Source organism: Myotis yumanensis, unplaced genomic scaffold (genome assembly GCF_028538775.1).
Source record: "Myotis yumanensis isolate MYYU_CA2020_CCGP unplaced genomic scaffold, mMyoYum1.0.hap1 SCAF_5, whole genome shotgun sequence".
Lineage (NCBI taxonomy): Eukaryota > Metazoa > Chordata > Mammalia > Chiroptera > Vespertilionidae > Myotis > Myotis yumanensis.
Genome location: NW_027223756.1, coordinates 5,529,306 through 5,556,474, shown reverse-complemented (window position 1 = coordinate 5,556,474; position 27,169 = coordinate 5,529,306). Strand labels below are relative to the sequence as shown.

Genomic DNA, 27,169 nt, shown 5'->3' with positions numbered 1-27,169 from the left:
ATTATGTCGTTAATAATTTTTACATACCAACGACACTTCTGTATACTGGGTTAAGTAAATTATATTACTGAAATTAATTTCATCTGTTTATTTTTGCTTTTTTTAATGTGGCCATTAGAAAATGTATAATTACATATGTGGCTCACATTATCTTTCTATGGGGTGACACTGGTCTAGAATAATTTGGGGTCCCCCCCCCAGCCCTTGTACCATTTGATATTCCAAAGCAGAAGTGGTCCCAAGAAACCACTGGAAGGATTCTGCTAAGATTACAAATCCTGGAAGAAAATGAGTTAATCCTTGGGGCGGTGAGTGACCTCTGCCCATCCAGGGGGAAAGTCTGTCCTGGATGCCATGGCTGGGGGGGGGGGGGGGGGGCAGGACGCTTGGGCCACAGTCTGTCCCTCTCCTTAGCCTTCTCTTCCTTTGCTTCTCCCTCGGGAGAACTCCTATGCATCCTTCAAGATCCAGTTCAAATGACCCTTCCTCTGAGGCCTTCCCTGACCCAGTGACGGTCCCACACCCCTGGGCTTCTGTCCACGTCCATTCTTACCACTTCCTCATCAGTCTCAATGCTTTTACTCTTGCTCCCTCCAACGGGATTTCTTTCTAAAACACACAATACGTGTCTCTCCCCTGGGAAAACTGCCCCTGGGTCCCCACTCCCTGAAACAGTAGCTCTCAAACTTAAGCACCAGCGTCACTGAGAAGGCGCCTTGAACCGCAGGAGCTGGGCCCCACCCAGAGTGCTGACTCAGCTGGCCGGGCCGGGCCTGATACTTGGTATTTCTACCAAGGCCCCAGGTGCGGCTGCTGGTCCCAGACGCACTCTGAGAACAGACAGACGGCCCTGCACAACACAGCCTCCAATTACTCCGCTGCCCTCGCCTTCCACCACGCGCGGCCCGAACCCTAACCCACCCATCACCCAAACATCTCATCCCTCCCCGCCTCCACACCACTGCCCTGCTGTCCTTTCTGCCTGAAACCCGTTGTCCCTGTCGATCCACTCAGCTCTAGGGCCACCTCCTCGATTTCATGTCTAAAACCCACGTCCCCAAAATGAGGAGACGACACCTTTCAAGGTTTACAAAGCAGCAGAATGTAGGCTGTGGGGCGGCTACAAGGCAGGAGGGTAGGAAACGGGTGGGCGGTGACAGCAGCCGCCCAGGATGAGAAAACACCCACCGAAAGTGACGACTTGGGGACAGAAAATTCTGCTGTATCTACTTAGACAACCTCAGACAGCCACAGCCTCGCTACAAAATGTGCTCTCTCTCCATCTGGGTTTCCGGCTCTGCCCCTCCCCAGCAGCGTGGCCTTGGGGGCCAGAGGCCCTGAGCCTCTGTGTGTCTCATTTTCATCTGTGAGAGGCGGAGGACAACCCCACAGCACGAACAAGAGATGACACAACGCAATTAAGACTCACACAAGGCCTCGCACACGGTGCGCCCTCGATAAACGGTGGCTGTTCTTGTGTTATCTTTGGCCCTGAGAAAGCCGTGAACTTGGTGCCCAGCCACAATCGGCAATGGGCACAGATACGTAAAAGATGTTTTCCTTAACAGGTACATGATCCACAGTCCCGTCAAGGCTGTATGGATGGACCGCAGGACGGAAGGACAGATCAATGGATAGGAAAACACCTCTGTCTGTTATCAAACGTGGCTCTGGGAGGCCGGCTTGGTGACAGACACTTAAAATCTTTAAAAACCTTCTAAAGAGGTTCTCAGGCGACAACACAAAAGCCCAGAGATGTCCATCAGAGCTGTTTACAACCAAAACAATCACAGGGAGGTGCCTACATACCCATCAGCAGAGAACAGCAGTCAGAAGACGGGTTCCACAGAACAGAACACGGAGATGCAGGAATTTCCCTACTCTACTGACACGAAAGTCTTCTTAATACAGCTTACATAAAAAGCGTAGAGTAAAAGGTAAAAAAAAAGTAACAGGTATGGTACAAATTCGTTTTTTTTTTAAAAAAAAACTGTGGAAATGGGAGTGTGTATATACAAAAAAAAAAATCAAAACACATTCCAAGCATTATCGGTGGTTTTCTCTAGTATAAAAATGTGGATGGTATTAACCTTTTCTTCTCTTTTGCTTTTCTACATACTCTCATTTTTTTCTGATGATCATATATATAAATCACAGTTGACTCGTTTTTAAAAATTGATTTTAGAGAGAGAAGGAAAGGGGGGAGAGAGAGAGAGAGAGAGAGAGAGAGAGAGAAACATTGATGTGAGAGAGGCATATCAACCAGCTGCCTCCTGCAGATACCCTGACCGGGGCCAGGGTTCAAATCTGCAACCCCAGGTACATGCCCTTGACCAAGAATCGAACCCGAGACCCTTCATTGGGGGGGGGGGGGGGGGGGGGGGGAGGAGGCAACGCTCTAACCACTGGGCACACTGGCCAGGGCTATAGTTCCTTCTTGCTCTGAGCCACTGTCGCCACCCTGAAAAGTGGGGAGGCTGTGCAGAAAGGGGGGGGCCAGGGACCCAGGCCCCCCTACTTCCTTTTCTCCTTCACCTGGCCCTTGCCCTCCAGGCAGACGCTGAGAAACGCTGAGGCCCTCAGGACCGGGCCACGCGGGCGAGGGGCGGCGGCGGCTTACCCACAGCATGCCGTCGTAGTAGTAGGCTCCCAGGAGCTTCACGATGTAGGGGTGGTCACAGGTGGCCAGGATCTCAATCTCCACAATGTAGTCCTCCAGCTCCTCCTCGCTCTTGGTCTCGATGACTTTGGCGGCGGCCAGGGCACCCGTCTCTTTGTTCTTGGCCTGCAGGACAGAGACACAGAGGGTGAGCGAGGTGTGCCTGGCGGAAACGGACCCCTGGCCGCCGGCTCCGAGGCCGTGTGGCGTGGAAACAGAGGCCGGGTGCCCAGGGCGCACTGAGGGCTACGGCGGGAGCAACGCAGACTTTGACCATGGCCAGGCCTCACGACATGCATGAGAAACTACGTTCTAAGCTTAATCATATTGTATGTATTTTAAAAGCCCAACACATATGAGACCAATAAAAATACCAGATTGGCATCGCTCTGCAAATACCAACATGGAAGACTGGCGAGTGTTCAGGAAAAATGCCAAGCCACTGAATACATGTGGTCAGATACTTTCATACAAAGAGAAAGGAGAAAAAGACACTTTCATGAACGCTCACACGCATGTCAGTGCACAGGACGGTGCTGCCTGAGCTGGGGGGAGCAGCCCAGCGGGAGAGCCGGCAGAGGGCTCTGGCTCTCTCTGGCCTGACAAACGCTGTGCAGCCCCATCCACTGGAAACGCCCACCTGCACACCCAGCTCCCCGAGGGCGACAGGCATGCACGTCACCTCCTGTGCTCCCCACGGAAACCAGCACCGCAGTGTCCCCATTCCACAGACAGGCAAGTCGAGGCAGAGGCAGCATGGCTGGAGCCAGGTAGTGGCATCAGAATTTGAATCTGGGTCCTCTGGCTTCCAAGATGCTGCGCACTTTCCCTGCCGGACGAGGGCTCCGCCCTCTCCATGACCAGACGCCGACAGGCACTTCCGAGCGACCCGGGCCAGCCCTGCACAGGGCACCCGAGGCTCGGAGCCAGAGCCCTGGGCCAGCTGGAGAGAGACCCACCCTCTCGGCCAGCGAAGAGACAGCGCACTTCTGGGGGTGGAGTGGGCACTGGGGGGGTTTGCTGAATGCCGCCAGGGAGCCTTCTAGAAGGGGGTCATGCCAATAGGCAAATCTTACACTGGTCTGTAAATTTATTCTCCGTTTAGGTATGTGTTTCTGTTCACTGAGCTGCAAAATCCACATTTATCACGGACCCACTCTGCGTGGGCCTTGGTCTACACTTCCACACGGGCTCATGCATTTATAGCCTCAGAGCCCAAGCCCTACGATGCGGGCGCTGTTCCTCCCTCGTGTACAGGCGGAGGCCGCCTGGTGACAAAGCCGGGTCTGGAATGCTGGCTGGCCTGCTCCTGGGTCTGCGGCCACCATGTTCCTCCGTCACAGAGTCTACGAAACCTCCCCACCTGGCCAGGCACCCAGCTCAGGGATCAGCATTTCATGTGGGGCCATTCCCCGGGCTCAGTCCTAGTCCTACATTCACCCACCCTGCTCGCTCGGTCCTACCTGGGTGGCGTCCTCGCCCCTAATTCAGATTTTGAAAACTTGTTCAGAACACCTTATACCCCCATCAATTAAGCAGTCAGGTTCTCTCTCTCTCTTTCTCTCTCTCTCTCTCTCTCTCTCTCTCTCCCTTAATTGATTATGCACCCGCCCTTCCATCTCTTTCTGATTTTCTCCTTCCTAAAGCCGAGACCTTTTAATACAGTTCCTCATGTTGTGGTGACCCCCAATTTCATTGTTACAAATTGAACATCATTAAAGCATAGTGATTAATCACAAAAACAATATGTAATTACATATGTGTTTTCCGATGGTCTTAGGCGATCCCTGTGAAAGGGTCATTTGACCCCCAAAGGGGTCGCGACCCACAGGTTGAGAACCACTGCTCCAGAGCACCATCAAAACATCCCTCCACAACATTCAAAGTCCTCTCCGGACCCAGAAGAGCGTCAGCCACGGCTCCTTCTCAGAGAGGAAGGCGGAGGGCTCTGCGGGGGCCCAGAGGGCGGCACGGGGCTGAGCTGGGCAAAGGCCACCCTCTGCCATCGCCTTTCACTCCCGAGGGCTGGCGGGAGGGGAAGCCGCCTGCCACCTTTCTCTGGGTTTCCTTACAAGGGACGTTTTCTCCTGGGGGTGGGGGAGGCCCAGGCAGGGTCCGTTTTCCAGGATGGCACAAAACCCGCTCACCCGCCACCCCGAAAGGCAGCACTGGCCACAGGGCCGGCAGGGCTGCTGTGTCCACACAGGCGGACCGCGCTGCCCAGCACCTGGCTCGGATTCCAGAGGCCGGCGCCTGCCAAGAAGGAGTTAGCAGCAGCCATGGCACAGAGCGACTGGGCCAAAATGAACGTCTTTTAAAGCCTGGCTGAGGCCGCGATCCATCGCCGGAGGCCATGGAGCACGGAACCGCGGCTGGTGGTGAAAACAGCGACCTCTGGGCGCTCTCACCGGGCGCCACGGCCAGCCTGACTCGGACTCTCTCACCTCGTCGGCCAGCGCTAGGAGACAAACACCAGCATTCCCAACGGACAGGTGGGCAGCTGTGACTCAGAGACGCACAGAGATTGGCCTCAGGTCACACAGCCAGTGGGAGGTGAAGGCTGGATCCAAACACAGGCTGCCTGAGCTCTGAATCACTTCCCAACAGGCCCTGCTTGGCGAGAGCCCAGTTCCCGCTCCGGCTCCGTTTGCTAAAGATAAATGACAACCACGGCCAATAGCAAGTTGGCAGCTGGGGACCACCAGGCTGCCAGGACGCAGCTGCCCACAGGCCATTAGGGCAGGTGCGAGCCATCTGGCCAAGGCTCAGAGAGGTACCGGGGCCGCCCAGGATGGACCTGATGCAGAGCCCCCACCCCGTGTGCCCTCTGCATCAGGCTGCCCTCGTTCCCTATTCCTTCTCTCAGCCATTATTTACCGAGCCCATGCTAGTGTGAGGCGCTTTGCTAGTGAACAAGACAGTGTCTGCCTGAGGGGGCCTGTGGGTCAGAGTCATGGCCCTCCCATCACAGGACTCACACTTCCCGGATTTTTCTGCAGCAGAGCTAACCCGCCCACATTCCCAGGCCCGAGATGCAATGGAAGCAAGAGGGAATTCCACCCCTATCTCGGGAAGTGGGTGGCTGACTCAGCCAATCAGCACACAGTGACCAGCTCAGGGACGGGGAGGTGATCGAGTCAGCCAATGAAACGCAACCTGGAACAATCGCAGAGATGGCCTGCGGAGATGGTCCCAAGGCCTGCTGCTGGGCCAGCCCGGCCCCAGGGGGGCCTGGGAATGAAACTAGCTGAGCCTAGAACTGAAGCCGGAGCCTAGGGAGGACACTGAGCCTTCCATTCGTTTCCACCCCAAGGAGGTACTACTATTAAGAGCTAACCTGTAAGAAAACTGATGCTCAGAGAGGTCAAGTCACTTGCCCGAGGTCACACAGGGCTGGGAGTTAAATTCAGGCCGGTGTGGCTTCGAAGCCCATATTCCTGGCTGCTTTGTCCTCTCTGGGCCTCGGTTTCCCTCTCTGCACAGGGTGGGGCAGTGATGCCCAGGGCCTCTGTGGTCTGATGTGAGGGCATCGTGGAGACTGGGTGGGTCTGGGAAAGCTAGGGGTGGTCCCAGTGGGCAGGGCGCCCGTGGGAGGGGACAGGCATCAAGAACAAGTGCTGTCTGTGCCCTCTGACGTCCATCTCTCCCACCGGCTGAGGCAGGGCTGGGGTCCAGGGCAGGATGGGGGAGCTCGCACCCAGCCCTCCACTGCGGGCCGGGCCAGCAGTGACTAACGCCTCAGCCCACACCCTCGAGAGCACACACAGTGGCCACTTGTGTTTTCTGGCCCAGGCACCTCGGTGGGAACAATCCTCCCCCTTGTGCTGCTCGGGGCCCAGCCTGGAGGAGGTGGGGACAGCCCTGCCTGCGGGTAGCCCTGCCCCACCCAAGGGGCCCAGCCAGCCAGGGTTGAAGGCTTCCTGAAAGTCAACCACAGTGGCAGGCAGACCGTAGGGGACAGCCCAGGGCCTCCCCTCTGCCCCCCCCCCCAACCCCCCCTCCCCCGTCTCCTCCCCTCCAGGCTGCAGGCTGATCTCTGTGTCCCCTGCCTCCTCCCCCAAGGAAAGAGCTGAGATCACAGAACTCAGGGACCAGAAAGAACACTGGCCACACTCCTAAGCCCAACTCCCCACCCCCCCTCTGCAGATGAGGAAACAGTTCACAAAGGTGAACGCAGGGACCAGGGTCCAAGCTGTGGCAGCGTCTTATCTGCAGGACAGAACACCACCTGCCCCAGCAGTTACAGAGCACACAGGTGCCAGGAGCCTGCAGGGGCGGATCCCGGGGGCACTTCAGTCCTGGGAGCCGGTGGAGGCGCCCCGAGATGAGTCCAAAGAAGGCAGCAGGGGAACTGGGCAGCGTCCATCCCCCTCAATGACTCACAACTCCAGGTTCCTCTGGGAACCACCTCTCCCTCACTCTCGGTGCAAGGGATTCCTGAGGGGCTGAGCTCACCTGGCCCAGGTGCACGGCCCAGGCCCAACCACTGAGTCTGGACCCTCAGTCCCCGCCAGTGGTTCAGACGCCATGTGACCCAAGGCAGGCAAGCAGGCTGCTGCACCTGTCAGTTCTTTGGTTTGTCTGGGCGTCTTGGGGGGTTTTGCTAAAGTTATCAGGAAAGAGGCTTTCTCTTTCCTGGGTTGCTACGCTATTAGGATGAAGGCCGGAGGGCCGTGCAACCCATCCCGCCTGAAGACGCGGCCAAGACAGGGAAGTGGGGCCCACATGTGGACGAGGGCCCATGCCGAGAGCCTGCGAACACCTGGAGCCAGCTGTTCCTGAAGGCTGCTCTGCCCTCAGGCTTTTCAGTTATGTGAGTCAATCAGCTCCTTTCTGGACTTGGATCACCATCCACCAAAACGGAAATGAGCCCCCATCTTTGGCGGTGTTCTGCAAATGTCTACAAAAGTGCTTCTCTATGGAAGCTGAGGGCCGGTTCTGTGCAGAAGGTGTGACAAGGGCACCTCCCCTCCCACGTGCACTGTGACCTGCGAAGGGCCCTTCCCTGGGACCTCTCAGAGGGGCCGAGTGAAAATCCAGGACGCTCACTAACAGGCCACAAAAGAATCTTCCTCCCAAGAAGTGGGGATCATTTTACACTTATTAAATCGATAATATAAGGAACAGCAACAACCTCCCGTGCTCTGCAGGACTGTCAACAGACTATTGCTTAAAGACAGAAATAGCAAGAGGTTGTAAGAGCCTTGGAAATACCTTTGAGGCCTATTCTTATCTGGCCCTCATTCCTTTCATTTCAGGCCAGGACATGATTGCAAAAAAAGGGCAACAAAAGAAACGTACTAGGGCCATGTTCACGCTAGTCCGTAATGATGGCAAAAAAGTGGAAATAACCTTTATGCTCAACTGTAAGACCATGGTGGGATTGACTTGGTGGGCGATGAAGCAAGCCCTTAAATGATAAATAGGACGATGACATAGGAATGAGGAAAAATAACTTAGCCATGATAGTAAGTCAACAAAGCAGGGTAATAAAACTATGGCTACATGACAACTCTGAGAAAGCCGTCTGCGTCTGCGGACAGGGACGAGCTGAAAACACAGCGTCAGGAACGTGAGTGTTTTTAGGGGTTGGCTTCCCCCAGCGCCCTCTGGCCGTTAGCCACAGGGGTCCCCTTGAGGACAGACTGGGCTGGTGCCCAGAAAGTGGCCACTTCACCCTGACCTTGTCTGTGCCCTCAGGAACCCACTTGGGCCGGGCTGTCCATTAGGTAGCTCCAGGCCACACCGTGGCCGAGTAAATTACCTGAAATGAAAATCGGAGTCCCCCGGTTGCATTAGCCGCATTTCGAGTGCTGAGTGCCAGTGAGTGGTTGGTGGCGACCACACGGAATAGAGCAGGGACAGCACCCTCTCCTGCGACGCTCTGGGAGGCAGCTCTGCCCGCCAGCTGCACCTGCCAGAAAACGCCTTCTCACAGGGTAAGGGGGCGTCTGGCACCAGCTCCTGTGCCCCAGCCCCAGCCCCAGCCCCAGCCCCAGGGCTTTCTTGTCCAGGGAGAAGCAAAGACTGGGGACAGAGAGGAGGAGGCAGCTCAGGCGGGTTCACTTGCAGGGACGTCTCTTAGCAACCCCGCGTGAGGGACGGCTCCCAGCTGACGGTCGGCCGCGAGGCCTGGGCGTGTGGGTCGGAGCCAGAGAACGGAGCAGTCGGGGCTAAAGGTTTCCGTTTTCCCGTCCTCTTGACTCCGGGCGGCTGTGCCAGGCATGTGGCCAATGCGGGTCAGGCCACTGGAACCGGGGAGGGAGGGGCTTGGTCTGGGCCCCAAAATATACAGAGGTGGTGTCCTTGCGCCGGGACAATTGCGGGAAAGGTTGGACTCTACGAAGGAAGGAGGAAATCTGGCCCCAGAGGGAACCGGGTCACAGCAGACGGATACAGATTCGAGCGGGGTGGCGCGAGGGCAGCGCAGAGCCGGGGCGGGCGGCCATGTGGCCGAGGTTCAGATCCCCAGTTCCCAGAGCGCCCCGGCTGGCGGGCAAGGCGGGCACCACAGCACGGCCTCCCCCGGGCGGGAGTCCTTGTGGGCCAAGGAGCAGAAGGCCCGCCAGGCCCTCTGTGGCCTCTGGGGCAGAATGAGGGGCACCCTACCTTTACCCAGCACCACCCATGGTGTGCAGAGGCACTGCCCATCACCTCCTCCTCCTGAAGAGAAACCGAGGCCGGGCAGAGAAGGCGGCTGGGCCCAGGTCCCACAGCTGAAAAGTGGCTGCCAGGACTCGAACTCAGGTCTGACTCTCTGCCCAGTGCTCCTTCCCCTCCGCAGCCCATGAGACCAAGCATCCCCAGGGTCCCCTGCCCACCACAGGCTGCGTGTGCCTGTCCTCCCTCCCCATCTCTCCCCCCACGGCCTTCCACCAGGAACACTGGCTTTTCACGGTTCCCAGCTGCCCACACGAGAAAGCCCAAGCTCCCTGGCGGGCGTTCACGGCCTGAAGCCCTGCCCACCTCTACTTTTCCGGGTTTCCACGCCCCTCGCCCCACCGTGACCACCCCCCGCTCCACGTGTGCCCTCCTGCACCCTCCTTCCCACCTTTCCTTATGCTCCCTCCCCACCTGGACTGCCTCCCCCACACCTGTGCTTAACACCCCCCAGAGTCTAACTCACAGAGCCACCCAGGAGACAGTCCCAGGCTCCTCCCCTGCTACCCCCCACCAGAACTTGCTCACACTTCATTAAGCTTCACACCTTTATCACAGACCACCTGGGGCTACGGTCTTTGAGTTCGAATTTCCTCTCTGACCTGGCTGTGAGCTCAGAAAGGCTAAGCCCATGTCCGATTCACTTTAGGCTACCCCACCGAGCCTGGCATCGAGCCAGTGGGTAGAGGGGGGCATGGGAGGGGGGTCCGGGGTGAGGTCGGAGAATGGGTGGGCGGACAGGCAGACGGGTAAGCAGATGGGTGGATGAGCAGGTGGGAGGTGGATACACAGGTGGATGGAGGGATGGGATGATGGGCAGGCAGAGGGATGGGTGGGTACACAGGTGGGTGGAGGGATGGGATGATGGGCAGGCGGAGGGATGGGTGGGTACACAGGTGGGTGGAGGGATGGGATGATGGGCAGGCGGAGGGATGGGTGGGTACACAGGTGGGTGGAGGGATGGGATGATGGGCATGCGGAGGGATGGGTGGGTACACAGGTGGGTGGAGAGATGGGATGATGGGCAGGCGGAGGGATGGGTGGGTACACAGGTGGAGGGAGGGGGATGATGGGCAGGCAGAGGGATGGGTGGGTACACAGGTGGGTGGATGAATGAACTGGTGTTTGTACCTCCTTGCAAGCAGAGAAATGAGGGCCTCCACATGAGACGAGAAAGAAAAGTGACAAGAGGTCTATTTCCCCCTCAGCACATCTGGGTTCCTGCGTCCCTAGCTGCTGGCCGGTTTGGGAAGATGGGCCCTCTTTATCTTGGAGAAGCCAAAGGCTTTGACGGGGCCAGGACACACACAGTTAACAGCCCCGCCCAGCGACAGAAACCACCCGATCAATAACCCCAGGGCCAAGTTTCAGCTCCTCGACAAATGAGAAGGCTGCCTTTCAGAACCAGCGACACTTAAGGACGACAAAGATTACGAAGCACAAAAGCAGAGGAGTGACAGGGCTTCCAAAGGCGGGCATTTAATACCACCCCCCCCCCGCCCCTCCCCGGGAGGAGAAGACTGGCCAGACTCAGAACCCTTCGGGCCGGCAACTAGAAAAGAAAACCCAAGCAGGACTGGCCCCAAAGGTATCGCACCCGGCCTTGGCCGAAAACCCAGACAAGCTGTCCAACTTGGCCGGGGATGTGGGAGCCTGCAGATCCCAGCTCTTCCACAGCGACGAGGAACCCAAGCCTGCGTATCGCTGATAAAGGAGGTGAGAGCGAGCTCCCACCTGCCCAAGGCCCCCTCCAGCCAGAGGAAGGCGCTGAGTCATCACGCAGGAGGGCGGCCTGGGGTCCAGGGCAGAGAGGAGGAAGCACCCATCCAGGCCTCCTCTGCTCCCCGCACCATCCAGGCACCCCTGGGCCTCACCCCCAGTCCTCACCACCCCTGGGGCAGGGATCCCGGCAGCCCTGATTGCAGACCGTCCGGACCTCAGGGATTAAGGTTGCTCAGTGTTTCCCATCAGCAGTACTTTTTGTCCTGCTTTTTATTGTTCTATGAAACAACATGTCCTCATTAAGAGAGTCTGCAAAATAGGATGGGACAAAGGAGAAAAGCCACCCAGAGTCCTTGGAGCATGTTGGAGGATGGATGGGTGGGAGGACGGTGGATAGACAGATGGACAGATGGACAGGTGAAGATGGGGGGATGGATGGGTGGGAGGACGGTGGATAGACAGATGGACAGATGGACAGGTGAAGATGGGAGGATGGATGGGTGGGAGGACGGTGGATAGACAGATGGACAGATGGACAGGTGGGGTGGGGGGATGGGGGATGGATGTGTGGGAGGACGGTGGATAGACAGATGGATAGGTGGATAGGTGGACAGGTGGGGGGATGGGGGATGGATGGGTGGGATGATGGGTAGGTAGATGCTCCCAATATTCCTCCTGTGGACGTACCCAGACCTGTACAGCAACCCCGCCCTACGCGTCCCAGCTGTCTGACCCCAGGGGACCTCCGTCACCTCTCAGGCCCTGACTTTCCTCCCTTGTACGATGGAGACTCAAGCAGTTGCTGCGTCGAGGGCTGGCACAAAACCTCGCTGAGCAAACCTGTGAAAGATGCCAGAACAGGGCTGGGCCGGAGTGAGCGCCCCACCATCGCTCGCTCACTCGTCCTCTCCAAACGCTATAAAATGGGGTTCCCCTGTACACACCGACTTGTTTTCCTTTTGCTTAGCAGTTGCTGCAAAGCACCTCACAGCACCGCCTGCCGCAGCTGCGGGCCGTGCCCCCAAATGGCGGGTCCACCACCGAGCTCACCAGGCCCCACCGTCGGGCCCCGGCACTGGTCACGTGGTTCTGCGTCCAGAAGCCTGGACCTTGACTGGCCTGTGCCAGGCGGCTCTCCAAATGGCTGGCCACAGGGGCGGGTCCCCTCTCCCTAGGCCCCCGCTGGCACGGTGTGAGGCAGATGTGACACTGAGCTCGGCCAGTTCCCTGCCTCCCAGCTGTGTGTCCAGCTGTGTGTCCTCGGACACTGGCCTCCTAGGATCCCAGGTGGAAAGACACCTGTGTCTGGCCCTGGCCCGGAGGCTCAGTTGGTTGCAGTGTCAATATGCCAAGGTTGCGGGTTCGATCCCCAGTCAGGACACACACAAGGAGCAACCAGTGGGCACATGGACAGGTGGAGCAACGGGTCAATGCTTCCCTCTCTCTCTCTCAAGTCAATTTAAAAAAATAAAATTTGAAAAAGACACTGATGCCCCGCTTGTGGGAGCTAGAGGAAACCGAGGCCCCTCTAGAAGGGGGACGTCACGTGCCCAAGGCCACGCGGCAGAGACCGTGGCCGAGCTGGGCCCTGTGGGACACGAGCATCACCAAGCCCAGGTGGCGGCTGTGGGCGGCGTGGGCGCTTCAGGGACCTGCTGGGGGCGCCGTGCCGGCCACGGCGGACGGGCCCGCACAGACCAGGGTGGCAGAGGCCCGTGTCCCTCGGTAACGGAGGCACACCAGTTGCCTCTCCTCCCCCAGCGACGGGTTTCCTGTCACCTCCGAGTGGGGGTGGGTAGTGGGGTGCCGAGGAAGGGGGAGGCGTGAAAGAGCTCGGGCCTCCCTGCCTGGCTCCTGGGCCCCCGGGGGGCCAGTCAGCGGCAGGAGGCGTCTCCGGACCAACGGGGCACCTGCCAGCCCTGCCGGGTCACGCTCAGCGGGTCAAAGCCGACTCTCACGGGCAAAGGGAAGGGCGAGGGGAGCGAGGCCCCCAGCTGCCTCCCTCCAGGGCACGGCCACCCCCAGTGGCCCGGCTACCCCGGGACTGGCCGTCCACGGGCGGGCACAGAGCTGGGACTGCCCTCCCCAGGCTCCGTCACGGTCACCCTAACACAGTGAGAGGGAGAAGCTTCGGCGGATCCGCAGGAACCCGAAAGACACACAAGCATCTACCCAGCCACCCTGGAGCAGCCCCTGGGGACCTGTCTGTCACTCCTCACGAGGACACGGTCACATCCCCTTGGCCTCCCTCTGTGCTGGGCACCGTCCAGGCCGCCTACAGGCCTCAGTCTTTACATTCTCTGAGGAAAACACTGCGGTTTTTTGTTTCGTTTGTTGTTTGTTAATCCTCCCCCAGGATATTTTTCCATTGATTTTTAGAGAGAGTGGAAGGAAGAGAAGGAAGGAGGGTGGGAGGTGGGGAGAGAGAGAGAAAAAGAACTACCCATGTGAGAGAGATACATCCACCGGCTGCCTCCTGCACGCACCCTGATGGGTGCCGGGGATTGAACCTGCTACCAGGTGCGTGGCCTTGACCAGGAATTGAATCCGAGACCCAGTGGTGCCAGGGCCGGCGCTCTAACCACTGAGCAACCAGCCAGGGCAGGAAAACACTGTTTTGCTCTTCATTTTACAGCTAAAGATACTGAGGCTCAGAGAAGTGAGGTGACTTCCCCAAGGTCATACAGGAAGAAGGCGGTGAAGCCAGGGCAAAGCTCAGAACTGACTCCAGGGCCTGCGCCCGTAACCGCAGCACCGGGCACGCGGAGGAAGCCGGGCCTGGCATTTGCTCAGTCATCCTTCCATTCATTCAGCAGAAACCACCAGGAGCAGGCCCCTCATTCACAAAAGATGGGAAGCTGATAACTCCCGCCCGGGGGACCTAGCCTGCACAGAGGAAAGAAAATAAATAAGGAGACACACAGGAAAACCCGGCGGCGGGGACAGGAGCTCTGAAGGAAATCAGCCGGAGCTGCCCCCGCCCCCTCCCGTGGTCAGCAAAGGGTCAGGACAGGCCTCTCTGGGGAGGGGACGCGTGGGCTGAGCCCCAGCTGTGCAGAGTCACCGGAAGGAAGAGAATGGCAGGTAGAAGACAGGCAGAAAGGGGTGGGGCTTCCTTGACTCCGCCCTCCTCCTCCTCCTCCTCCTCCCCCTCCTCCTCCCCCTCATCCCCCTCCTCCTCCTTCCCTACTGGACAGAGGCTGGTTAGAGTTAACTCTTCAGTCACCAGCACAGTGGCTGACCCTCCAGTCTCTGGGAAAGCCTGTGAGTAAGAAATACGAAAGCTATGGAGGAAGGAGGAAGAAAGTGTAGCAAAGGGGAAAGCAGAGAGAAAGGAGAAGAGAAAGACAAGGGGGAGGAAGTGGAAGGTGAGGGCAGCGAGGGATGGAGAAGGGGTGGGAAGGGGAGACAGGAGGAGGCTGTGTGGGTCTGTTCCTCCCTGCCCAGCGGGCACACCCAGGAGTGCACAGCAGCCCACACCCCCCAGGGCCCCGGGAGCACCCAGGCCCCCACCCGGGCGCCCGCCCCTCCCTCGGCCACTTCCTCTGCCAGCCTGCACTGTCACCACTTCCTCCGCCTGAGGGGCCACCCTCGCCACCAGGGGCTCGGCCTGTGAGCTGCAGGAGCGGCCTGGCAGGAAGGGCGCAATCCTGGGCACAGAAACACCAACACCAAGCCGCAGGGGGCGCCACACGAAGCGACCTGGACCCTCTCCTCACATTAAGCCCTTCGTATTCCCTCCATTCGGTTTGGTTTTTCCTTTTTTTATTAAGAGAGAGAGAGAGAGATGTCCATTTGTTGTTCCACTTATGTATGTATTCCTTGGTTGATTCTTGTATGTGCCCAGACCGGGGATCGAACCTGCAGCCTTGGTGTATGGGGACGATGCTCCAACCAGCTGAGCTGCCCGGGTAGGGCTTTCCCTCCATTCTGTCCCTAGGAAAGGCCCGGCTCCTGGCTACAGAGATCTGGCTCACGTCCGAGCCTCGCCACAGAACAGCTGTGTGACCTCTGCGAGTCACAGTCCCTCTCTGGGCCTCTGCTTCATCGGGCGAGAAGTGAGGATACTGACCCCCACCTTTCCTGGGGCTGGAAGTTAAGTGATGAACAGATAAGAATGGAGCAAAAGTCAACGGCCTATTCCTTTACTATCTCGTTCACCTGGGAACCCTCAGTGCCTGGCACACAGTAGGTGCTCAACTAATAATTCCAATGACTAACACTTACATGAGCTTTTCCAACGTCGTGGACCAAGGTGGTTTACCTAGGTTACTAGGTAAACAACCTGATGAGCTGTACCATCCCTAGAGCCACTCTGCAGCTAGGGAAACTGAGGCACGGGTAAGTCGTTTTCTCAGGATCACACGACCCACAATCCCACCCTGACCAACGTGAGCTTCCCTTCCCGTCTCACCTTCTCCGCTTTCTTCCCTCCCCTGAGTATCACGCCTAGCTCTCTAGAATCTTCCATGCCTCCCACCCACGTACCACATCTCTCGGGCGGGTGGCCTTCCATCAGTCACTTCCCCTCCCTGGGCTCTGACTCGGCCCCAACCACAGCTGTGGCCTTTCCTCCCACCGCTGTCCGCCCAGCCACCAGGACGGCCGCTCTGACCCTGCCCACACTCATCAATGCCTGAGCAGCCAGGAAACCTGGCATCCTCCAATTATCTGGGCAAGCCCCTCCTCCCTCTGGTGATCACCCAGAGAGAGCTCCTCTCCAACACCACGGGGGAGGGAGGGGACCTGGTCAGGCCTGGGGCTTGGGGCAGGCAGGCCATTAGCGGAGCTTAAAACTATGACATCTAAATGCCTGGCTTGGCATTCACGGCTCTCTTGACTTGGTCTCAAACACTCTTCTAGATCTGGCCCCGCCTGGCCAGCCCCCCAGGCCAAGCCCAGCTTCCACACCCATTGACCCCGGGGCTCCAGGAGGCAACAGAAATGTGCAGAGTGGGCCTGGGGGCGGACACAAGGTGGCGGTGACCAGTAGACGCCACATCTGCACTGCCCGGGACAGTAGCCACATGTCCCTTCTGAGCCCCTGGAAAGTGGCTTGTCCAGACCAAGATGTATCATAACAGCAAAACACACACGGATTTCAAAGACTCGCTACAAAACAAGAATACTAAGTATTCCTGGCATTCCATATTGGTTACATACTGAAATGATACTATTTTAGACATCCCGAGCTAACCTCAGCGTACATTGAAATGCATCTCTCCTGTTCCTTTCCTGGTTGGAATGAGGCTACAGAAAACTGTTAACTGCATGTGTGTGAGGCTCGTGTTCCGTTTCGCTGGACAGTGCCGGCCCGGAAGGCGGCTCCTCAGTCCCGGCAGATGCAGCCGCAGCCACGCGGGCCGGCGGTACCAGCTGATCTGGCCTCTCCCGGGAAGACAGAAATCTGGGCCTGTACGTGGAATCCCCTGATGTCAAAATGCTGGCAGTCACTGCAAACCTGGCTCCGCCACCTGGGAGCCACCCAAACCCATCACAGGTCATCCCAGGCTCAAGGGCCACCCACTGGTAACCTCAGGCCTCACTGTCCGTCTCTCTGTCTCTCTCCTGGCCCAGGCTTCCTTCCCTCCAGCTCTGTCACCAGCCACCCGCCCTGCCAAGTGGAAGGAAGCCTTCCCCGCTCACGCAAGCCGTCTCTGTCCGACACACCCCTCATCCCAGCCGACTTTGACCTTCCTCTGTCCTCCCTGGTGGCACTGAGAGCAGCAGGGGGGCCGATGGCCCATGCAGAGCACCTCCGAGCACCTCCTATGGCCATCTCTACCCCCTTGGTGTGAGTTGCTGGGTTAATTCTCACAGCATCTCGGTGGGGTGAGCAGCAGTCTCACCCCCACCGTACACACCAGGACCCTGAGGCTCAGAGACAAGCCACTCGCCTGACATCACGCAGAGCTGCTGAGCGGGACAGCGGGGATTCGAACCCTGGTCTGTCTGGCCACAGGCCCGAGTCCGATCGTACACCCAGGGACCACACGCAGGCGAGCAAGCACTGTCTGCTGAACTGAACCGAGGCACGCTCATTCGTATGAGGCAGTGACGCTGGACGGGTGCGATTCTGCCCCCCAGGGGACACGTGGCCACGTCTGGAGACATTCCTGGCTGTCACAGGTAGAGGTGGAAGGCGAGGCGGTGCTGGCACTGGCGGTATATCTAGTGGGTAGAGGGAGGGATGATGCTAACGTCCTACGTTGCACAGGGTTAGGGTCAGGGTCAGGGTCAGGGTTAGGGTCAGCGTTAGGGTCAGGGTCAGGGTCAGGGTCAGGGTTAGGGTCAGCGTTAGGGTCAGGGTCAGGGTCAGCGTTAGGGTCAGGGTCAGGGTTAGGGTCAGGGTCAGCGTTAGGGTTAGGGTTAGGGTTACCTGCCCCAAACAGTGCCAAGGTGGGGAAGGCCTGGTATAAGGAACGAGCTACAAACATCAGTCTTTGTGCCTCCCCACCCCCCCTTAGCAGTAACTGGCGGGACCTTCTCCGCGTGATACCAAGCGCATCAACAGTCCTGAAGGCCTTCCTTTCCTGCCCACTTCCTGGTGCAGGTCAGGTGCCCCGTGTACCACCTCCTCGGCTCCGCTCAGCCCTCCCTCATCCTCCCAAGTCTCACCTCCATTTAGTCAAGAGACTGAGGCTCACGGGGGAGGCCACCTGCTTGGGGTTGAACCCCAGATCTTACTAAGCCCCAAACTTCTTCCCTTAACTCCCCTGCTGGGCCTGGGGGAGCCCCTCCAGGGCTGTTTTCTGGGGGCCCATCTCTCTCTGGCCCAGGTTCCCTGGGGATTCCCCCTCAGCCCAGGGAACCTCAGGAGCCGGGCGCCCTGGTGAGCATGTGGCTGGGACTCCGGAGCAGCCAGAGAAGTGCCCGAGCAGCCTCTTGGCGCCCAAGCCCAGCCCCCGGCAGGCGACATCCCCAGGAAGCTCAGGCCACCTTGGGCTCAGGCCCGAGCCAGGAACCCACTCACAATAGCATGGACTTCTGTTTAAAAACACCAGGCTGAGCGGAAATAAGGTTACTGGCTGGGGCCAGATCTCTTTCCGGAGGAGGAGGGGGCGCCCTGGACTGAAACTGGCCTTGAAAACTATGAGGCAGGAGAGGCGGTGGAGGGAGGGCCTGGCGGGAGGGAGGCCTCCCCCGCGCTGACTTCTGCTTTGTCTGAAGCGGGCAGGATGTGGCCCTTGAAGGAAGTGGGTTAACTAACAAGGAGCCGGAGGGCACCTGAGCCACCCTCCCCCCCCCCCCCCGGGGAGGGCAGCGCTGTCCACCAGTGCAGCCACCGTGGCTAGAACACAAACTCTGCAAACCCAGCTCCGTCCCAGCACTGTGGGTGTACAGGGAACAATGTCACCCACGTACTCAACGCGCCCTTGCTGGCGTGCAGTTCCGTCTTCCAGAAACACAGGGTGGACGCCGAAAACTGCGCTCAGCGGAACCCAGCGGCGAAGGAGGCCCAGAAGGCAGCCCTCACCTCCGACATCTGTCTGCGCTGAACCACACCCATCCACATCTGCGGCCGACTTCCCACCCAACCTCAGACGTCCCTCCTTCCTCCCCTGCAACCCCCCCACGCCCACCACCACACGCACCCGACAGTACACAGGAACGGTATTTGTTGTAATTTTTTTTAAATTTCTTATCCACAACACTTGTACAACTGTTTTTTAAGGTTCTTATCTTTCTTTTTAAATGTGCTTCACCCTGGCCAGATAGGTAGCTCCATTGGTTAGAGCATCGTCCTGATATGCCAAGGTTTTAGGTTCGACCCCAGGTCAGGGCACATACAAGGGTCAAGCAATGAATAAGTGGAACAACCAATCGATGTTTCCCCCTCTCTGTCTCCCTCCCACCCCTTCCTCTCTCTCTCAAATCAATAAATTAGATTTTTCATTTTAAATTCTTAAAAACAAAAACATCAAACATGCTCCAATGAGGCTTCTGCGTAATGTGTCCTTAGCCCTATGTTCTAACAAGGCCCCTGGCGTTCACTGCGTGGCTCTGCACAGCTCAGGAGCCATGGGAGTGCAAGTGCATATTACAGCACTAATATCATGCAAAGTGCTCAGCACAGCACCTGGCATGTGATAAGCACTGAATCAACTGTAACTTGTTAATACTAAAAAGGAGAAAGAGAGAGTTGACTTACACATCTAATGAGCTAAGAGCTAGGGGCACTGAGCCATCCCAGGAGGAACGTGTGAGCATTTAGAATACAGGAAGAGACTTCAGGAATGAAGGCTGGCATAAAACACCCTAGGTGGGTATGAGTACAACCCTGCATTAACATCTTTTTCACCATAAAAACCTATAAAATCTGGAAGGAAATAAACCAACATGTCAATAGCAATTGAAGGGACTCAGAGTGGTTGTTCATCTCCGTATACCCCCCCAATTTTGCAAACTCATAAACCTTTTAAAATCTTAAAGACAACCTAAGACCCAAACCCAAGCAATTTTCAAGAAGCAGAAAATCACCTCAGCCTGCTAATCCAGCTTAGAGTGGGCCCACTCTGCCTGTGTTCAGCATGGGAGTGTGTATCTGTTTCATCCGCTGCTATGACAGCAAGCACCAAACACTTCCTCCCCTTTCATGTCTTCAGAATAAAGGCTACTTTTAAGAGCAAGAATGTTTAAATCATGTAGCTTGTGACCTTTACTTTGTATCTAGTAACGAACTAGAAAATGACTTTGTTTTGAAATTAACTTGCAATTGCATGAGCATTAGGTAAGAATGAGCTTGACTTTGCTCAAAAATCAATGCTGCCCTCTTCTTTGTTCTCCTGAGGCCGCCCGATGGCTTATCGGGGAGAAGAGAAGGAAAGGGGATGCGGACTGCCAAAGCCTGGGCTGTGAGCCATCAGGTCTGTTGTCACAGTCCTCTCCTGACGGTGTCCAACAAATTAGCAAAGGCCTCAAGAAAGCCGTCAGGACCTGCTGGTTCTAGACCAGGGAGCGAAATGGCGCCGGCCACCACTTGTCCAGCTCCCGGCCAACTGGTTCCCCGGGCACCATGACAAAATGCAAGTTCTGGTCTCCACCATAACACCTAGACCAGTGGTCAGCAAACTGCGGCCCCCTGAGTGTGGCTCTTCCACAAAATACCACGTGCGGGCGCGCTCGTACAGTGCGACTGAAACTTCGTGGCCACACTCAAGGGGCCAAAGAGCCGCATGTGGCTTGCGAGCCGCAGTTTGCCGACCACTGACCTAGACTGAACCTCTCCCCGGCGCTGCCCTGGTGGCCACGCCAGGAAAGAATGAAGTGGGAAGGAGTTGTGGTCCCAGGTTCGCCTTTAGTAAAGCAACACCTGCTTCCACTTCAGCGCTCAGGGGCTCAGTCAGCAGCACTTTTCCAGGGTTGGGGGCCTGAGTGACAGGGACCTCTGACCCAGGATGGGTCTCCTTAGCGAGCAACTCAGGGAAGTGTTCAACTGAAGCCCAGAGCCACAGGCTCTAGTCCCTTCCTCTCCCTGGACCCCACACATAACACAGGGCTGGGTTAGAGCACAGGGTCACACACTCACGCCAGGCAGGTAATACGATAAATCGTCGGGGTGTGTCAGCCATCGCACAGCCTGTGTGGTCTAGCGTTCCCTTGCCTTAATGATGAGCAAATCATGGGTTTAGAGGAGGATGGGGTGGGGGGGCTGCAGCCAGTGCACAGCTTGGAGAACTAGGTTCACTGTAAAAGGGGTCCACGGGCTCTGAAGAGCCAGGGGGAGATAAAACAGCTCCCGAGTCAGAGGAGCCCCTTGGTATGAAACTTCCAGGGTAGCAGGGGAGTTTTTTCAGGGCCGAAGCAGGAGGAAATGACAACTGAAACCGACAAGGGGGAGTCTTAGCAGCATAAAAGCAAAGTTCTGCATTTAGGTTTGAAAGAAAACGAACCAGACTATGAGGCCAGGATGCACTGGGGGAGAGGGACAAGACTGCAATGGAGAGCCAGCCCCTCCCGGAGAACAAACATCCCCGAGAGCCAACAGCCAGCGCTAAGAAGGCCCACGGAGCCTTCGGGAGAAACGTGAAGGGTGTGGCGAGCTGCCCCAGGGTCCAGCTGCTCTCCTGGTGGTCAGAGTGCATTTGGAAGCGCGAGCTCTGGCCTGGGAAGACAGGACAATGGCAGGGGCCCCGGGGGAGCCACAGGCTCAGGACAGTTTCCTGGTGCCACGAGGACGAAGATGCAGCTGAGAAGGGTAAAGAAAAGATGTGCCTGCCAGGAGAGAAGGTGCCCACAGCCCGCAAATACAATACGGGCAGCGAAGGGCAGCGAAGCAAGGCAGCCAGAGAGGCTGCCACGAGTGTGAGTGACGGCTCAGGGGCCCGCCCCTGCAACCACAGAACCTTTGCTCCAGCGAGGGTTCCACCCTGTAACAGGAAGTGCCGGCTCACTGGGGAGGTGGGAAGGTAACCAAACAGGCACCCAGATGGGCCTAGTTGCCTCGAAATTGCCTCCAGAGCAGTGCTTGTCAAACTTTGATGTGCTTAGCTACCACCTGGGATTTTTTTTAAAAATTGATTTTAGAGAGAGAAGATGGGAGAGAGAAACATCGATTTGTTGTCCACTTTCACATTCATTGGTTGATTCGTGCATGTGCCTACCAGAGATTGAGCCGGAAACCTTGGCATATCCAGACGACACTCTAACCAACTGAGGTACCCGGCCAGGGCTCACCTGGGGTTCTTCCTAAAAGACGCTAAGTTAGTGGGTGTAGGTGAGATTCTGCAGCTCTCATGGGCTCCCAGGTGATGCTCACGCAGCCGTCCAGGCACCGCACTTTGGTGACCAGGCCACTTCGAAGGCAAAGAGAGCAGGTTCTGAGGGGGGTCTGGGTGAGAAGGGGGGCGGTAAGAGAAGCTCCTTCTGAGGCCCCGCCTCCTAAAGGCCAGTCCTGGGGTCGGAGTGGTCTACAAGCTGGAGGGGAGGGGGCTGGCGGCTGACGAAGGAGGCGCGTCCTCGCGTCCTCGCGTCCTGGAGGATTCTCTCCTGTTTCCTGGGGAAAGGGAGTTCCCCAGGGAAAGGGTGGCGTCAAGCCCGAAGTGTTTGGGTCCCGGTACAACTCGGCCACTCGGAACTGGTTCACAGGAGCAGGAACCGGACCATGCCCTGCTGCAAACATGCCTAGAATTAATCAGCTCTCCCCAGCCGCCCTGCACAAACGCTCCGCGCTGTCTTCCTCCAGGGGAAAGGTGACTGAGGCTGGGAGACTCCCCGGCGGTGACTCACCCATAGAATCAAATATGACCCCGCAGGGCAGCCCCAGCTCGCTTCTCCAAACCCAACCTCTCCCTCTAGACCGCCCCCAGCCCCGTCCCGCGCGCCGTTTCCTCTCCCTCAGGTGTGTCCCCAGTGCCACGGTCCCAACCCTTCCAGACGCAGCCGAGGCTCTACCCCTCGCCGGGGCAGTCATTCCCACAGCGTGTGTGGGCGCTCCTTCCAGTCTTCTCGCATCACAGTATTGCGTGCCCGCCTCGGGGGGCCCCTCGGATGCTAAGGTCCCATAAGCGTCCCTTTGTCTCCCCCTTCGGCGCCGAGCGCGGTGCCAGACGCACAGGAAGTGCTAACACTGAACCGGGAGGGAGCAGGATCCGTGTCCAGAGGGGGCGCCCAGCGCGCGGGGACTTCGCGGGGCTCAGCGAGGGTCCCTCCAAAGAACAAGGGTCCCCGCGACAGGAGCCCCGAACCCCGAGTTTAAGTCCGGGCAGCCCCTCTGCGCCTCCCGAGCCGTGACGCCCTGACGCCGGCTGAGCGGAGCCCGGGCCACCCGCCCCCGGCGCCCTCACCTTGTAGACCTTGCCGAAGGCACCGTCGCCCAGCTCGCCCACGATCTCCCACACCTCGTTGGGATCCAGGTCCCGCCGGACGTGCTCATATTCGCGGGACTTTCTCTTCTCGAAGGTGGACAGTCGCAGGATGCGGCGGAAATTGGCGAAAGCCATGGCCGGGGGCGCGCGAGCCAGGGGGCGAGGTGGCGCGGGCTCGGGCTCGGGCTCGGGCTGCGGCTCGGCGGCCGCGAGGAGGAGGGGCTGGAGGACGCCGCGGCTCTCGGGGGTTCTCCCCAGACCCGCCCTTCCCCGCAGCCCGACCCCGGTTAAGTGCGCCCGGGGCTGCGCGCGGCGGGAGCACCCGGAACCTCTCGGGCGGCCGCGGGCCCCGCCCCCGCTCGGTCCTGTCTCCGGGGACGCCTCCCGCGTGCCGGCCCCGCTGGCGCCGCGCCCACACCCTGCCCGCGAGCCGTGGGACGCGGTCTGGGACCCGCCCGCGCCCGCGCCCGCCCACCGGCCGGCTCCACCTGCCGCTCCCGGCTGCGCCCGCGGACCCCCTAATTGGCTGCGGGCGTTCCCGGCTCCGCCCGCCGCCGCAGGGCACTCTGGAGACTGTAGTCCGCCGCGCGCCCGCGAGCTCCGGGTGGGTCCTGGGGAGTTCTAGGGACCCCCTGGACGGAGCCGTCCTGAGCCTGGGAGACCAGCCGCGCCTTGTGGCGCCCCACGTTTCTTTACCAACGAGACGGGGAGCGAATTGGCCTTCCCAGAGCGCGCCCCGATTGTCGTCCGAGGGCCAAGAAGGTGAGCCGGCTTTCAGCATTGAATCCGCCCCCGACCCGCCCTCGAGGTTGCGCTGCTCGCGCCTGCTTTTCAGGTGGTGGCGCCGGGCTGGGGAAGCACCGGCCCGGGGCTACCCATCCGCCGGCGGATCCGGTGCGGGATCCTCGGCGCGGTGCCGCCTCCTACCGCGCGCAATGCTGCGCCCCTGCGGCCGCGGTCGGTCCCCGGAGGCCCTGGCTTCCCGGATCGTTTCCTGCTTCCCAGGCGCTCCCGGACCAGACCCAGAGCCGGCCAGCATCGGAGCCTGGGAGAAAGGGCCCCTGGGGACTCATCACAGGCTTCACGGTGGATCTCCAGATGTGTCTGCATATTAAGTTAAAAGCTTCTGGGTCTTAATTTCCCAGTTTAAATAAAGTGTCCTCTCTCTCTCTCTCTCCCTCTCTCTCTCTCTCTCTCTCTCTCTCATATATTTTATTGATTTCAGAGAGGAAAGAAGAGGGAGAGATAGAAATATCAATGATGAGAAAGTATCACTGATCTTCTGCCTCCTGCACGCCCCCTACTGGGGATTGAGCCCGCAAACCGGGCATGTGCCCTTGACTTGAATTGAACCTGGGACCCTTCAGTCCTCAGGACGAGGCTCTATCCACTGAGCAGAACCGACTAAGGTCTGTCTCTCTCTCTCTCTCTCTCTCTCTCTCTCTCTCTCTCTCTCTCTCTTTCTCTCAATGATAATGCCCAGTGCCATCCATGCTCATACCTTGTTAATGTGAATAAAAATGTGTACTTTGAAAGTGAGTTTGGAGTTCTCAAATCTTTTTTTTAACTTTTTTATTGAATTTAATGGGGTGACATTGGCTAATAAAATTATGTGTTTCATCTGTATTGGATTGTGTGTTTACCACCCCCAGTCAGGTCTCCTTCCATCACCGTTTACCGCCCCCCCCCCCCCCTTCTACCTGCCCTCTCCCCCGCTTCCCTCTGGTAACCACTATACTCACAGGCGTTCTCTTGTTCCCCAACCCTCAATGCAAACCAGTTATTCCTCTAAGTTCCTGGCTGATTCCTTCTCAGCTCTTCAGAGCTGCAATGATTTCATCCCTAAATTCGTTAGTTGTACGGAAGTTTATCCATATAGCACTCCTATGATATTTCTAAATTAGAACTGCTTTGAAACAGTTTATATAACATAGACATGATTTGTTCCTCAATGGTTTTCAGAAACCTCCCCATAAAACCACCTGAGCCAGATATCTTTTCTTAGCGTTTCATCATTGATTACTTTCTGGTTATTGGTTATGGTTATTGATTGATTCACATTTTTAACTCCTTTGTAAGTCAGTTTTCATAAATATAACTTCTATTTATCTAAGTCTGTGCTGTCCAATATGGTAACTGTTGGGGTCCAACCCTAGCAGGCCCAGGGGTTCCCAAAGGTGTGGATGGAGTCGGCGAAGAAGGAATCACACGGAGACTGTGTTCAGTTGATCAGCATAGCCAGGTTCTTTTTTTATTGTCCTGTTACATCTGTATTTATACCATTTGATCCTATAAGTATGCCTCTATAATCACATCATGGTATGTTTTGGGTAACCTTCTACAGTTCCTTGTTTCATTTTTTAAATGTATACACCAGAAAATTTAAAACTACATATGTGATATATTTGTAGCTTGTGTTATATATTTATTGGATAGAGCTAATTTAGATTTTCAAAGTATTGGTATAGAGTTGTGCATAGTATTCTTATATATATTTTAATCTCTTCCTTATCAATAGCTTCCTTTCTCATTACTTTTTTATTGTTTGTTTTTGTTAATCCTCACCCAAGGATATTTTTCCATTGATTTTTAGGGAGAGTAGAAGAGACAGGGAAAGACACAGAGAAATATCTATGTGAGAAAAACACATCAATTGGTTGCCTCCTGCATGAGCCCCGACCAGGGCCTGGGCCAGGGAAGAGCCTGCAACTGAGATACATGCCCTTGACCGGAATCAAACCCAGGACCAACGCAGGCCAACGTTCTATCCATTGAACCAAACCAGCTAGGGCCTCATTCTTACTTTTTAAAAATCTTTTCTTCTCTTATCATATTTGCCAAAAAAAATTGTCTGTTCTTATTGATCTTTTCCTAAAACCAGCTTTTTAACCACTAGTTTATATAAAATAGGGGAGACAGAAGGACATGTTAACACATTGGAGATAAAATCTTCACAAATCAGAGTGTTTGCTTCCACATGACAATCTGGATTCTCCAACAAATAAATTGCAAAAAGAGTAAGAAAGATAGAAAGGGGGAACTTCACGATACTTATGAAGTGGTCTAAAGGTAACATATAGATCTGTTTGGAGTCCTGACTTGAATAATTCATCTGTTAAAAATATACCGTAAAAAGGCGGGGGGGTCAGTTGGGGGGAAAGGAGACATATGTAATACTTTAAACAATAAAAAAATAGTAAAAAGGTATATAAATGTCTAGTCTCTGTTTTGCACCTGAATCTAATATTATATGCCACTCATATTTAAAAACAAATTTTAACAAACAGCGACATTTGCATGCTGACTGGATATTTGATAACATTAAGAGATAATCATTGTTTCTTTTTAGGTATAAAAATATGTGGTTATATTTTTTTTTAAAGTCACTCTTTTTGAAATATTGAAATTTTTACAGATGAGAACTCATAGCTGAGATTTGCTTCAAAATAACACAGAGATGGTGGTAGTGGGTGGGTGGAGTATCGATGAAACAAGATTGGCCCTGAGTTGATCATTATTGAAGCTAGGTGGTTACGTGCAGGTGTATCACACCAACCCGCTTTGGGACAGGCTTGAAATGTTTTGTTATAAAGAACGTGAAGAAAAAAAGATCCTGTTTATACTAATCGAGCTTACTGTTTTGTTTTCTGGTTCCCTTATGTCTGTTTTGGTCTGTAAACATTTCTTTCTCTCTTTGGCTTTATGTTACTTAATTTTCTGGGTTCTTTTAGAATTATGTGCCTCGTTCATTACTTGTTTTCTAATGAACACATTTAGGCTATAAATATTCCTCTGAGAATCACCCTGGCCGTGTCACATGTTCTCATACGTGTGCAGTTTCTCGTTCCTTTCCAGGGTGTGCTTTGCGTTTAGAACTGGTCATGTTTTAGTGAAGGAGGGGTAACCAGGTTAACGGGAGGTGAGGGCAGAGCTGGAAAACTGAGAGGAAGCCCTCATAATTTGTTATTCTTTTTAAAATATGTTTTTATTGATTTCAGAGAGGAAGGGAGAGGGAGAGAGAGATAGAAACATCAATGATGAGAGAGAATCATTGATTGGCTGCCTCCTGCACAGCCCACACTGGGGATCGAGCCTGCAACCCGGGCATGTGCCCTGACGGGGAGTCGAACCGTGACCTCCTGGTTCATAGGTCGATGCTCAGCCACGGAGCCACGCCGGCCGGGCTGGCTAGACATTGTTTATTGACTGCTAGTATTTCCTACACTGTTTTATTGAGGAAGACTTCCTGCCAGAGCTTCTTGGTGTCCAACATTCTAGTTCCGAGGCTGCATTCTCTGCTCCGTTGCCTGTTGCCAGAGCC

At 56.3% G+C, this 27,169-nt stretch overlaps 1 protein-coding gene across 1 annotated transcript in view; it reads right to left on the bottom strand.

Moving 5' to 3' along the window:
• The window catches only part of STK10 (serine/threonine kinase 10), a 76,507-nt gene extending 53,245 nt beyond the window's left edge, over positions 1-23,262 (bottom strand). Inside the window, exons 1-2 of the mRNA XM_070414406.1 lie at positions 22,828-23,262; positions 2,621-2,785 (exon numbers count right to left, since the gene is read on the bottom strand). Coding sequence (XP_070270507.1) covers positions 2,621-2,785; positions 22,828-22,983 — 321 coding nt within the window. The 5' untranslated portion in view covers positions 22,984-23,262. The remainder of the gene's footprint in view (positions 1-2,620; positions 2,786-22,827) is intronic.
• Between the last annotated feature and the right edge of the window lie 3,907 nt (positions 23,263-27,169).